This window comes from Mesoplodon densirostris, chromosome 2 (genome assembly GCF_025265405.1).
Source record: "Mesoplodon densirostris isolate mMesDen1 chromosome 2, mMesDen1 primary haplotype, whole genome shotgun sequence".
NCBI lineage: Eukaryota > Metazoa > Chordata > Mammalia > Artiodactyla > Ziphiidae > Mesoplodon > Mesoplodon densirostris.
In genome coordinates this window covers 155,741,344-155,754,493 of record NC_082662.1, presented here as the reverse complement: position 1 = coordinate 155,754,493, position 13,150 = coordinate 155,741,344, and the positions used below count along the sequence as shown (strand labels likewise).

Here is a 13,150-nt window from a genome sequence, read left to right as displayed (position 1 = left end):
GAACTTCCAGACTTTTTCAAAAGCATTGTGTCATTTTACATTCTCACCAGCAATGTAGGAGGGTTTTAATTTCTCCATGTTCTAGTCAAAGCTTTTTCTCCTCACTTAAAAAACTCTGTTTTGGGACTTCCCTGGTGGCGCAGTAGTTAAGAATCCTCCTGCCAACGCAGGGGATGCGGGTTCGATCCCTGGTCCGGGAAGATCCCACAACTTCTCAGTTGCTCCCAGATCTCCGGAGCAACTGAGCCTGTGGGCCACAACTGCTGAGACTGTGTTCTAGAGCCCATGAACCACAACTACTGAGCCCATGCGCTGCAACTACTGAAGCCTGCGCGCTCTAGGGCCCGTGTGCTGCAACTACTGAAGTCCGTGCGCCTAGAGCCTGTGCTCTGCAGCAAGAGAAGCCACTGCAATGAGAAGCCCACGCACCGCAACGAAGTGTAGCTCCTGCTCGCCACAACTAGAGAAAGCCCACACGCAGCAACGAAGACCCAACACAAACAAAAAAATTAAAAATTAAAAAAATAGTAAATAATCGGGGCTTCCCTGGTGGCGCAGTGGTTGGGAGTCCGCCTGCCGATGCAGGGGATACGGGTTCACGCCCCAGTCCGGGAGGATCCCACATGCTGCGGAGCGGCTAGGCCCGTGAGCCATGGCCGCTGAGCCTGCGCGTCCGGAGCCTGTGCTTCGCAACGGGAGAGGCCACAGCAGTGAGAGGCCCGCGTACCGCAAAAAAAAAAAAAAAAAAAAAAAAGGAAATAATAGACTCTGTTTTATTTGTACCAAGCTTATAAACATCATTGTTACAAGTGTTTATTAACACTCTCTAATTGTATTACAGAAAAGCTATCACATCCAATCCCTGAAATAATGTTCTTCTCAAAATTTCCTGCTTGTACAACTCTTTTTCTAGATTTATTGAGATAATTGACACATAACATTGTATTAGCTTAAGGTGTTCAATGGCCAACACTTACGTGTTTTTGATTATAGCCACCCTAGTGGGTATGAAGTGATATTTCTTTGTGGTTTTGATTTGCATTTCCCTGATGGCCAGTGATATTGAGCATCGTTTCAGATGGTATTGACCATTTGTATATCTTTTTTGGAGACATGTCTTTTCAGATGCTTCAGTTGGACTATTCGTCTTTACCATTGAATTGTAGGAGTTCTTTACATATTCTGGATGCAGGTTCTGGATCAGATTTGCAAGTGTTTTTCCCCGTTTTGTGTCTTTTTACTTCTTTGGAGCAGAAACTTTTTTTTTTTTTAATTTTTGACGAAGTCCGATTTATTTAATTTTTCTATTGTTGCTTGTACATTTTACTACTCATAGTTGCAGGATCCATTCACAGAAACTAATTTCCTGTACTGTCAGAATTTCCTATACTGTCAGCATCCTATGATTAATATAGTTGTAAGTACTGTGTGTACATATAGTAGTTTTTTTTCAACTTAGCATTTTTATGTATAAATTTCCTTCTATTTATATTGCCCATGTTTCATTTTTAAGAGTTGTGTCATGTTTTGTGGTTGTACCATAGTTTACATAGTCATCATTTTTTGCTTGTTTTTCAACTTCATGATTTAAATAATGCTGATAGGTAACTATCTCCATCAACTTAAAAGTTATATTTTTTTCTTTCCTTAGGTCAGATTGATTTAAAACAGCTGATAGCAAAGAAGATACAGTTGACAGCAGAGGCAGAGGTAAGTAACTCCCTCTTCCAGAAACAAAAATGTAGAGTTTTAGGGTAAAGAGTTTTATTCAGTACAATTTTTAATGCTAAACTGTTTAAAGAGTTATTTACCTTTCTTATCAGTCGACATGAAACAGGAAAATAAGGTCTGCCATCTCGTCATCCTACATAAGAACCAGATTGTTTTTTGTTTTTTTTCTGTACTATCATCCATCACTCTCATTTTCTGGCTTTTACCAGTAAAACTCAATTTTAGCAAACATGATACAGTTGAATGCTTGTGTAAGTGCTTGTGTAGGTGCTTTATGAAAGTATCTGTCATGTTTCATAGTAAATAATAGGCCTTCAACAAACATTGAATCTGAATTTAGAAGTAGATTCCCTGTTATGGATGTAGAAGAAATAGAAATATCAACTCACAAACAACATCAAGACATTTCAGGGAATTCCTGGCGGTCCAGCAGTTAGGACTCATGCTTTCACTGCGGTGGCCCGAGTCCAATCCCTGGTCGGGAAAGTAAGATTCTGCAAGCTGTGCGGCGCAGCCAAAAAATAAATAAATAACAGACATTTCAAGCAGGGCAAACAGTTCTACAAGTTAGAATTCAGCAGTGCCCTCAGGAAATTCTGGAGGACAAAGAACACTTAAAAAAAAAAACAAAAGAAACAACTGGGACTTCCCTGGTGGCACAGTGGTTAGGAGTCCTCCTGCCAATGCAGGGGACACAGGTTCACGCCCTCATCTGGAAAATCCCTCATGCCGCGGAGCAACTAAGCCCGTGCACCACAGCTACTGAGCCTGCACTCTACAGCCCGCGAGCCACAACTACTGAGCCTGCATGCCTAGAGCCCGTGCTCTGCAGTGGGAGAGGCCACCACAGTGAGAGGCCCGCACACTGCAGTGAGGAGTGACCCCCACTTGCCGCAACTAGAGAGAGCCCGCATGCAGCGACGAAGACCCAATGCAGCCAAAAATAAAGAAAATAAATAATTTTATATTAAAAAGAATCTAATACTCTGTGTGCCAAATATAAGTTGACTTCAAATCCAAGGCAGCCTCTTGTTTTCCCAATAGGAAGATCACTTCCAAATTTTCTAAGGTTTCTAAGAGTCCTTTGAAATACAACATGTCTGTTATTCTTTTTAAAAATTTATTTCAGTAAATGGTTTCCTCCAAGCATATGAATAACTTGTACTAACATATTCTTAGTGGAAATGCTTGGGTTTTGGAGTCAGACAGACCCACCTCTATAACCTACCTTGTGAACTTAGGCAATTTGCTTATCAGTTTATTCATTCACTGACACTGTTTTGGACACCTTCTACATGTCAGGCTCTGTTATTAGCACTGGGATACATAACTAATCAAAATAAAGGGCCCTTTCTTCAGGAAGCTCACATTCTAACACAGGAGATTAGTCAGTAAATAATAAACCTGAAAAGCAAATGACTTAAATGGTACAAAAATACATAAGTGCTCAGCAAAAGAAAAAAAATTATTGGCCAACTTGAATATATAAACATCCAATGATGTGGATGAAATAGCCGTTTTTATTAATTTAGTTACGTATGCATGCATGCATATATGCATTTATATAGAATACTGTAAATATAGATATTTTTATCCTGTTTCATAAAACAGTATATGCAAGATTGTTTGCATTCACTTTGATCTTAGTGTCTTTGTAATTGTGAGAGCTAGTTTTTCAGTCATTTCCAGTCCTGGAGTATTTTCACCGTCATCTCATTTCTTGGAGATCCAGCACTTTTTGAGTCCAGGGATGGTGCTCTCACTAGACATTTTACTACAAGTACCTATTTGCTTAACATTGCGATATCTCCCCCCACCCCGTCCCCTGCCCCCCCACCCAATTCTGGAGGTATATATGTGTTTTCTACAATATAAGCACTTAACATTGCTTTATAAAGTGGTATTCAAAAGATATATTGACTATACTTGAAACTGAGAGTCTAGACTCCTAGTTAATAGTGTGTTACATTTTATTTTTCCTGATTCCATTAGGTTACCTGTGTAAGCCTTTAAAACTACAATGATCAAGGCCATTTCTAGTGAATGTCTTTTCCAGTTAAAAATTTGTTGTCTCATTATAAGAGATTGAAGACTTGATTATTTGGTAACTTGCACTTCTCTGAGGGATAATTTATAATTTTGGCTAACAAAAGAAAACTATTTAGTATGTAGGCGTATGTGCTATTTTTGAGGGCCCATTCTTGCAAATTTAGTCACTACAATAAAGAAATTTTGTTTTTATGGCTTACCAGAGTGTTCCTGACCTTTATTCCTCTAGATGGGCTGGACACCTTCCATTCCTTTTCAGATTCCCCTTCTGTTCCTCTTTTGCTCCTTGTCCCCTTCCCAGAAAGAACACAAAGCCCTTACTGTGCTCTGCTTGTGAGGGAAAGTTTCACATTCGTGAAAGCACAGTCCATCCCTGCTGTCATTGCTATTTATTTTAAAAATCTGAGGTGGGAGGGGAATTTTAAAAAAATATAGCATCAGTAACCCAAAGAGGAAAGGGAATGTGGAGTGAGAAGTAAAAGGGGAGGGGAGAGGGGGAATGGAGGGAACGTTTCAAGGATTTAAGTTGAAACTTTGTTTTTAAAGAAAATATTCTACTTCTCTACTTTATATATTAATCAGTGAATAATATTATTATATTCTTTAGTTTGGTCAGTTGGAAACATTTGAAGGAGAGAGAAAGAAATGGATGAAGTAAGGGAATAGAAGCTGAGGGAAAGGTAGAGGTTGGTTTAGCTAGTAGTATTTATTACTCTGTGTTGTGCAAGACTTTTTCCCGGTTATTGAAGGAGGGCATGGCTTGAACAGAGGTATGGAGGAAAGAAACTTAATCTGTGTCTTGGAAATTACACTTGATTAGCATCTGTGCCCCTGGTGGAGCATGGCAGAAAGAAAAATAAAGTTTGGGCTAGATTGTAAGGCATTTTTTTCCTATCTTCATGCCCTTGTTCATGAAGCTCTTTCTACTTGAAATTTCCTTTAACTTCCTACCTTCACCAATCAAAATACTGTATATCCTTCAAATTCTCACTCAAATGCTACTGCTTCTAAAGCTTTCTAGGGCTTCCCTGGTGGTGCAGTGGTTGAGAATCTGCCTGCCAATGCAGGGGACACGGGTTCGAGCCCTGGTCTAGGAAGATCCCACATGCCGCGGAGCGGCTGGGCCCATGAGCCATGGCCACTGAGCCTGTGCTCCGCAACGGGAGAGGCCACAACAGTGAGAGGCCCGCATACCGCAAAAAAAAAAAAAAAAAAAAAAACAGTATGCCTAGTTAAATTTGAATTTCAGACAAACCGCAGATAGTTTGTTGGTCATCATGCAATATTCGGGACATACCTAGACTAAAAAAGTTGTTTATCAAATTCAAATTTAACCAACTGTCCTAAATATATATATTGGGGGGGTCTCCTATATTTTTATTTGCTAAATATGGCAACTTACAAAGAATTCAGTGAAAATTTATATATACAGATAGAGGAGCTCCTGTTAAGGAAAGGTGTGAAGAAGGTTGTCAGGTACTGAGCAAGCTCTTTAGTCCTAAGGGAAGAGAAATGAGAGAGGTGATGACATTAGTGGGTTGAACTGATTGAAATTTTTAAGGTCACTTCTGGGTCTAAATGCTGTCATAAAAAAACTTTGAAGTACTTAATCAAAAAAAAATATGGTGCTAGTGGGGTCATACAGCACTGTGTAACTCTGGATCATGACCTTTTGAAATCCTTAGAATTGTGTTGTAACAAACCTTTAAAGATCTTGGAACAGTCCAAGGGAGATTAAAATGATTAGGTTCCAACCAGCTACATCAGAGCTACATTCTCTACATTAGTAAAGAAATTAGCTTTAACATTGTTTTATATTTTTTCTATTGGTTGCAGATAACAGAAACCTACTTTGCCTTATTTAAGCATAAAAGGAAGTGTATTTGAAAGATTAATGTATCTCATAGAATCCTAGGAGAAGTTGAACATACTCAGGCTTTGGAAAGGATATTTATTTATTTATTTATTTATTTATTTATTTTATTTTTTTTGTGGTACGCGGGCCTCTCACTGTTGTGGCCTCTCCCCGTTGCGGAGCACAGGCTCCAGACGCGCAGGCTCAGCGGCCATGGCTCACGGGCCCAGCCGCTCCGCGGCATGTGGGATCTTCCCGGACCGGGGCACGAACCCGTGTCCCCTGCATCGGCAGGCGGACTCTCAACCACTGTGCCACCAGGGAAGCCGGATATTTATTTTAATAGCAAGAGTTCAGCTATTTCTGAATTTTTCAGTTAATAAGGTTTCCAGTCATGCTTTCTAAGCTCAGAGTCTCAGGTCTATGAGAGAGAGAATTGAATTTTGTTCAGAAGGGCAGGGCCATATAGTACAGCCCTAACCTGGACACGGGGTGCCTGTCCTCACCTTTGAGGACAGTTTCCAGAGGAAAGTGAGTATGTTGAGAAGAGAAAAGAGGATATCTTTACTATCGATGTTTGTAGAACTTTTATTAATGTACACAATTTTATAGAGCAAATGTTAGGTCTAGTGTGAAAATTGAAGGGATGAAAAATTACTTTCTATTTCTGCTTCTTAAAAATACATATTTATATTTCGCTTGCTTCTTATGTAGCTTTTCTAGTGTTGTTTTTCATATCAGTATCTAGTGCAGTTGCCTGACCATTAAATGAGCAATCTGTAATGAGTACGACTCAAGATGGCATGTCTGCAAACGAGGCCTCCTCTTCATGGCTTATCACTTGTTCGAGTAAACTAAAGAAGTTTTTGGATAGTGCCAACTTATTTGATTTGTTGGCAGACTGCTGGAAAGACAAGTCTAAGTGTTTTCTGCCCAGAAATTCTTTGATCATTTGTATAAGTTGAGATTAGCTTGTGCCGTAATAGCAACACAAGATGAACACAAATAATTGTGGCTTAAAGAAGATAGAAGTGCATTTTCCTCTTGTATAAATGATCCAGAGGTGAGAGGTCCACAGCTGGTCTGGTGACTCTGGTCCTCAGCGACTCCTCCTGCTACCTCCCTGCCTCACCATTTGTAGGCTGTGATTTGTCTTCTCATTGTCCAAGTGGCTTCAGCCTTTTCATCTGAGTTTCAAAGAGCAGAATTGATGTAGGGGAAGAAAGGGGGCAAGGAGCAGGTACCAGCTGTCTTTTAAGGAAGTTTTTCTGGCGGTTTTGTCAAACCGATTCTGCCTGTATCTCATTGGCAAGAACTTAGTCACCTGGCCACACCTAGGTGCAAAGGGAGACTGGGAAATTTATTTATTCTGGGCATTTAGGTGCCCAGGTAAAAATTAGGGGTTCTGGTACTAAGGAAGGGGGTGGAAAACGATAGGTTGACAATTAACAGTCACTATAATAACTGTAGTTTACTACCCCTGATCTTCTGGTCAAATCTTACCTTCTTTTGGCTGTGTAAATGTGACTACATTCTTCTATTTCCCTTTCTGCCTTTTCTCATTTTACTTAAATACATAAATAAATGTATTAGTCTCTAGTCTGCTTTGATGAACCTTGGGAAAGTCAGTTCATTGTTCTTTATGATTTTATCACTTATTTACAAAATGAAGGAATGAACCTGCCCCATTGCCCCTTAGGAATGTTCAGTAGGAATGTTCACTAATTTAGTTCCATGAACAACACTTACTTGGTTCCTTTGTCTGTCAGGCACTACATTAGGTGCTGAGATTTTGAAGACGTCGTTTCTGTTCTCATGCTAGCCGAGAATACTATGTATAAAATGGATAAGCAAGGGCTTCCCTGGTGGCGCAGTGGTTGAGAGTCCGCCTGCCAATGCAGGGGACGTGGGTTCGTGCCCCGGTCTGGGAGGATCCCACATGCCGCAGAGCGGCTAGGCCTGTGCGCCATGGCCGCTGAGCCTGTACGTCGGGAGCCCGTGGGGGAAAAAAAAATGGATAAGCAAGAGGAACAGCAATTGAGTTAGATACCTTTAAAAGGTTCATTGAAAGCTATAAGGTGATGTCACTGTAAGTTGGTATTCTTGGTAAGAAATTACATGATTTTAGAGCTCTGTTGAAGATCTTACAGGTGATGGTTACTCTCTGTTTTGTAATGTCTCTGGAAACAAGAAAACACTGCGCTGTGCTGTGTAGTGTAGTTCACTTGGCAGCTTTTTTTTTCCATAGTGTCAAACAAAGATCAGTTGCATCTTAGATGAGATAAGGTACTTTCTTTTAGAAAAAAAGTGCAAGGTTTAAAAGATTTTATTTTAATGTTGTGATACCATATCACAACAGGAGGATTGTTTCAAGAACAGGAGGAATATATTTTCTTAATTAATGTAGGTTTTTTTTTTTTCTGATTATAGAAGTAATATAGGCTCATTGCAGAAAATTTATGAGACAAAGTATAAAGAGGAAACACTCACCACCCATATGCCCACCACTTGGAGATAATATTTTGGTTTATTTTCTCCAGTAATTTGTTTTCCTTCTTATATCGTATGCACAGATACAAGTAGACACATGCAGGCATGTGTGTCAGATACATTAGCAAAATCAGCATCCATTTATATATTCAGTTGTATATTTTTCTTAACATCATTTTGTGGCTTTTTTTGTGTTAAAATATTCTTTGGAAATGTGATTTTTAAAAATTTATTTCATGATAGTCATTTGTACGGATGCATCATTTGGTAACTACTGGGAATGTGATATTTTTACTCCTTTCTGGTTTTCTAGCATTTAATAATGGCTAATGAAGTGAAGGAGGTAGGCAGTGATGATGAGAAACTGTAATATATACCATTTGGATAGTTAAGATGCAGGAGCTACCTAAGTAGATTAAGGTAAATAAATGTGTTTCAGCTCAGTTTAGACTGATAACAATATGATATCAGGAATATTGTAGTCTAACTTAAATTGGGAAATAGCCCAGGATGAATTTTATTTTAAATAAAAAGGGATTAAAATTCAGAGCTCTAATTTGATTAGTTCCTGGTTTATCTTGAACCTTTGGCTTCCTGTATTAAGGATTATGTAACAGTTATACTCAAGACTTTTTGACTATGTAGGAGGAATTTAGTACAGTGCACCGTTTAGGACTTTAAACTTCTTCTACATTGATGCCTGCAAATGAAATGTTTGTAATAGAACTAAGCCAAACAACACCTTTTTACTAGATTACCTACCATTTTCAGGCTACATGTATGTACATCATTGACATTTTAGGTTTTACTTTTTTGGCTTATGGTGCTAATCATATAGAAACTATTTTATATGAAGTACAGTGGAAAGCAATATAATGTAATGCGAACTCTGAGGTCAGATAGACTGGAGTTCTGATCCTAGTTCTATAGCCTACAAGTGGTGACCTTGGGTAAGTCACATCACTTGACTTGTTCACGCTTAGATCTCTCATATGTAAAATAGGAATTCTATTGCCTACTTCAAAGACTGTTTTAAGACTAGAAATAATGTTTAAAAGGCCCTAAGAGAGTATCTAGCATAAAGCAGTCATTCAGTTATTAACAGCCATTACCAACAATAACAACAGTAGTGATTTTTAGTCCCTTTCCCTTTATAGTTTCCACAGAGAAATCAGGGCTATGTAGTTATGTTTTGTTTTAGATATCTACTTTCTGCTTTATAATAGATATTGAATAAAGCAAGCAGTGGTGTAAGTAGGGGTTTCGGGGGCAGGAGTTTATATCAAAAGCTCTTTGGAAATATATTTAACACAGTCTTGGCAGTTGTTTTGCTGAGAGGTGACTGTAGAGTGGTTAACAAATAGACATGGTTTTAAAGTCAGGTGGGGGAGGTAGACATTAAGACACCAAAAGATAGAAATGTAAAGCATTTTAGATTGTATTAAGTGCAATGATGGAAAAGAATAAGATGTAGTATACGTTAGAGTGAATTGTTAGGGGCTTCCTCTCTTGGGGATTCAATTTAAACACTGTATTACCTGTTCTGTTGTGTTACTTGCTTTGCCCAAAAAGGTCAGGTTTCTGGTTCCATGCCGCTGTGAGGTTAAAAGATTCTCTGTGCAAAGCCAGGTGGTGAATCAGAGAAACAAGTAATTCATGAACTAGTGATATGACCTTGTGGAGTCAGAGTATAATATATATATATTTTTTTAATTTATTTAATTTATTTATTTTTGGCTGCGTTGGGTCTTCGTTGCTGCACGTGGGCTTTCTCAAGTTGCGGCGAGCGGGGGCTACTCTTCGTTGCGGTGCTCGGGCTTCTCATTGCGGTGGCTTCTCTTGTGGAGCACGGGCTCTAGGCACACGAGCTTAAGTAGTTGTGGCTCAAGGGCTCAGTAGTTGTGGCTCACGGGCTTAGTTGCTCTGCGGCATGTGGGATCTTCCCGGACCAGGGCTCAAACCCGTGTCCCCCTGCATTGGCAGGCGGATTCTTTTTTTTTTTTTTTTGCGGTACGCGGACCTCTCACTGTTGTGGCCTCTCCCGTTGCGGAGCACAGGCTCCGGACGCGCAGGCTCAGCGGCCATGGCTCACAGGCCTAGCCGCTCCGCAGCATGTGGGATCTTCCTGGACCGGGGCACAAACCCGTGTCCCCTGCATCGGCAGGTGGACTCTCAACCACTGCGCCACTAGGGGAGCCCCGGCAGTCGGATTCTTAACCACTGTGCCACAAGGGAAGCCCAGAGTATAATATTTTATTTTTAATTTTTTTTTACTTAACTAGATCACCAGTTTATTATAAAAGGATATAATAGCTCAGGAACAGCCAGGTGGAAGAGATGCACAGGGCAAGTATGGGGAAAGGGTGTGGAGCTTCCATGCTCTCTGAGTGAGCCATTCTCCCTGCGTCACCATGGGTTCACCAACCCGGAAGTTCCAGAGTATAATATTTTATACTCTCTACTCAGAGTATACATGTTTATTTTGTGTTTCTTTCTCTCAGCCTACTTTTTAATTTTTTCATGCCTCTGTAAGGGTTACTTTATCCATAAACGACCCTGCTCTTTTCACATTTTAAGACAGTCCAAAGCAACCTCTGTTTGGAAGGCTTTTTAGAAGTGTTCTCTTTCTGAAGTGCAAATCTGAATATGTTTATAAACCTTGTGCTTAAAACATCATTGGTTTTCAGTTGCCCTGAGGATAAAATGAAAAATTCTTAAAATGGGGGAATTCCCTGGCGGTCCAGTGGTTAGGACTCCTCCTTGCTTTCACTGCCAAGGGCCCAGGTTCAGTCCCTGGTTGGGGGAACTTCCCTGGTGGTCAGGTGGGTAAGACTCCATGCTCCCAATGCAGGGGTCCCGGGTTCAATCCCTGTTCGGGGAACTAGATCCCACATGCATGCCATAGCTAAGGAGTCCACATGCTGCAACTGAAGATCCCGTGTGCCGCAACTAAGGCACGGCGTGGCCTAAATCAATCAATTAATCAATCCCTGGTTAGGGAACTAAGATCCCGCAAGCCAAGTGACATGGAAAAAAAAAACAAAAAAAAAACCTTAAAAGACCTGTCATGAACTGTAGACCCTGTTTGCTTCTCCAGCCTCGTCTCTGATCACTCGTGGTGCCTTCACTGCATTCCAACCGTAGAATTTTTGCTTCTTGGTGGTTGTTCCCCATTCCTAGAATCTTAGAGGTTGTCTCCTTTAGCTGCTTGTTTTAAAAGTGAGGTTCTTTGATAGATTATCTAAGCACCTTGCTTTTCTAGTTTCTAGTTAACTGCCTGCCTCCTTCCTTCTGTTGTCCTTCTGTCCATCTGTTGTGCTGGGAGAATCATATAGTCCATGGGCTGGATAAAATTAATGTTAATAGAGATGAGATTGAGAAGATAAGTAAATTAGAAAGCCTATAAGCTTGTCTCCTTTTCAGGTTACTGATAGACATTTTTAGACAGATTTATTGTGGTCACGTTTTGAAGTTCTAATTAACACGAGTTTCATGCAATAGAAGAACTCAGAAGAAGGCAGAGGTGGAGCACTTCTTGTACTGTTTCCTTTCCCTCTTACAAAGGGAATGACAGTAATAAGCAGTCGCTCTTTATTTCAATCAGTACTTGGATACATGAAAGGAGGAGGCTAAGGAAACTTAATAGTGTCCACAATAGAGTTCTTCCTTGTGTCCCAGTGGCAGCAGCTTCAATCAATTTTAATTCCTCAGAGAAAGAGGACAAAGGCATCGTTGATGAAAAAAATTAGTAAGTCCTTCTAAGAAAGAAGTGGAAAATTTTATTCACGCCAAATTGAGTATTATAACCTGGGAACAGCCTCTCAGAAAGCTCCAAGAACTGTCTGTCTGTGAGAGGTCATAGACAGTTATATTAAGTTTTTGAGATAGAGGGCTGTACATTAAATGACAGATTATTGACAGTTTACACAATCCAGATCTAGAGGTACAAAGCAGGTAGTAGGTCATGGTCTTTGGGGCCCCTTACAAGATTAAGAAGGAAGGTTATCTCCTAAGGAGTTGTTACCCTTGATGAGATTAAGAAGGAATGTTATCTCCTAAGGAGGTCTGGTTAATGCATATGCACAATACACACTAAAGGGGAGGGAGGAGGTCCAAACAGGCAAAGAAAAACATTATGTTTAAATCTTTCTCGTCTTGCCATAAAATGTGAATTTTATATCATCAGCATTAAGAAATGCCTTCATGCTATTGTCGTCAAACCCAAGTTTGTGTGCCTGGTGCAGTGTGAAACCAAACAACCAAAACATCAGAGTTTGGAGCAGAGAAAAGTTTATTGCAAGGACCAAGCAAGTGTTACCCGAAAAACTGGGTTCACTACTTGGTGGGTGTCAAGCCAAAAGACACAACCAAGGCAAAGAGCGGGAGAAGGATTTATTACTTGGAGAACACTGGGGATCTTTCCCAAAGCAGTGTCTCCCCAACAGCAAAATTGGGGAAGTTTTAAGCTAAGGGTACATGCATATTCATGAAGGGGCTTGAGCTGAGAAGCATAGAATTGGGCCAAAGGTCCACAGAGTCTAAGCTTTAGTTGAAGTCATGAGGGTCAACATCATTATTCCATCCTCCACCGGAGTGAGGGCCTTAGTTTTTGCTGACCTCAAAGATATTATGTATATCCCTTGAGGAGGAGCTAGGACTATTGTTTCTTGACTCCTTTTCCTTTGTTCTGCATTCCCTTACTTCCCTTAAGATCATTAATTATGAGATCTGTTCAAGGGCAAGCATTGTGACCAGGCTTAGATCACAATATTACTTAGGCCACAAATGGCTTCTCATATGTCAAGAAAGCCATGCCTAGTTTTCTTTCTCCCGGGACCCCCTACCCTATCTGCTTACACAAGGAGAATGGGTGGCTCATGCTCAGAAGACATGAACTCCGAGGTGGTTTTCAGGGAAGAGTTTTTAAAGGCAACATTTGGGGTGGCGGCTGTAGGGTGTATGACTTTCTTTGGATTGGTTGGTGGTGAGGTAACAGGGTGCTGTTCCAGGAATCTCAAATCAACC

General features: G+C 40.3%; 1 protein-coding gene across 3 annotated transcripts in view; it reads left to right on the top strand.

Moving 5' to 3' along the window:
* SOAT1 (sterol O-acyltransferase 1) overlaps window positions 1-13,150 on the top strand; it is a 57,604-nt gene that overhangs the window by 24,040 nt on the left and 20,414 nt on the right. For all 3 annotated transcript variants that reach the window (XM_060088549.1, XM_060088548.1, XM_060088547.1), the window contains one exon: window positions 1,652-1,710. In XM_060088549.1, coding sequence (XP_059944532.1) covers window positions 1,652-1,710 — 59 coding nt within the window. The remainder of the gene's footprint in view (window positions 1-1,651; window positions 1,711-13,150) is intronic.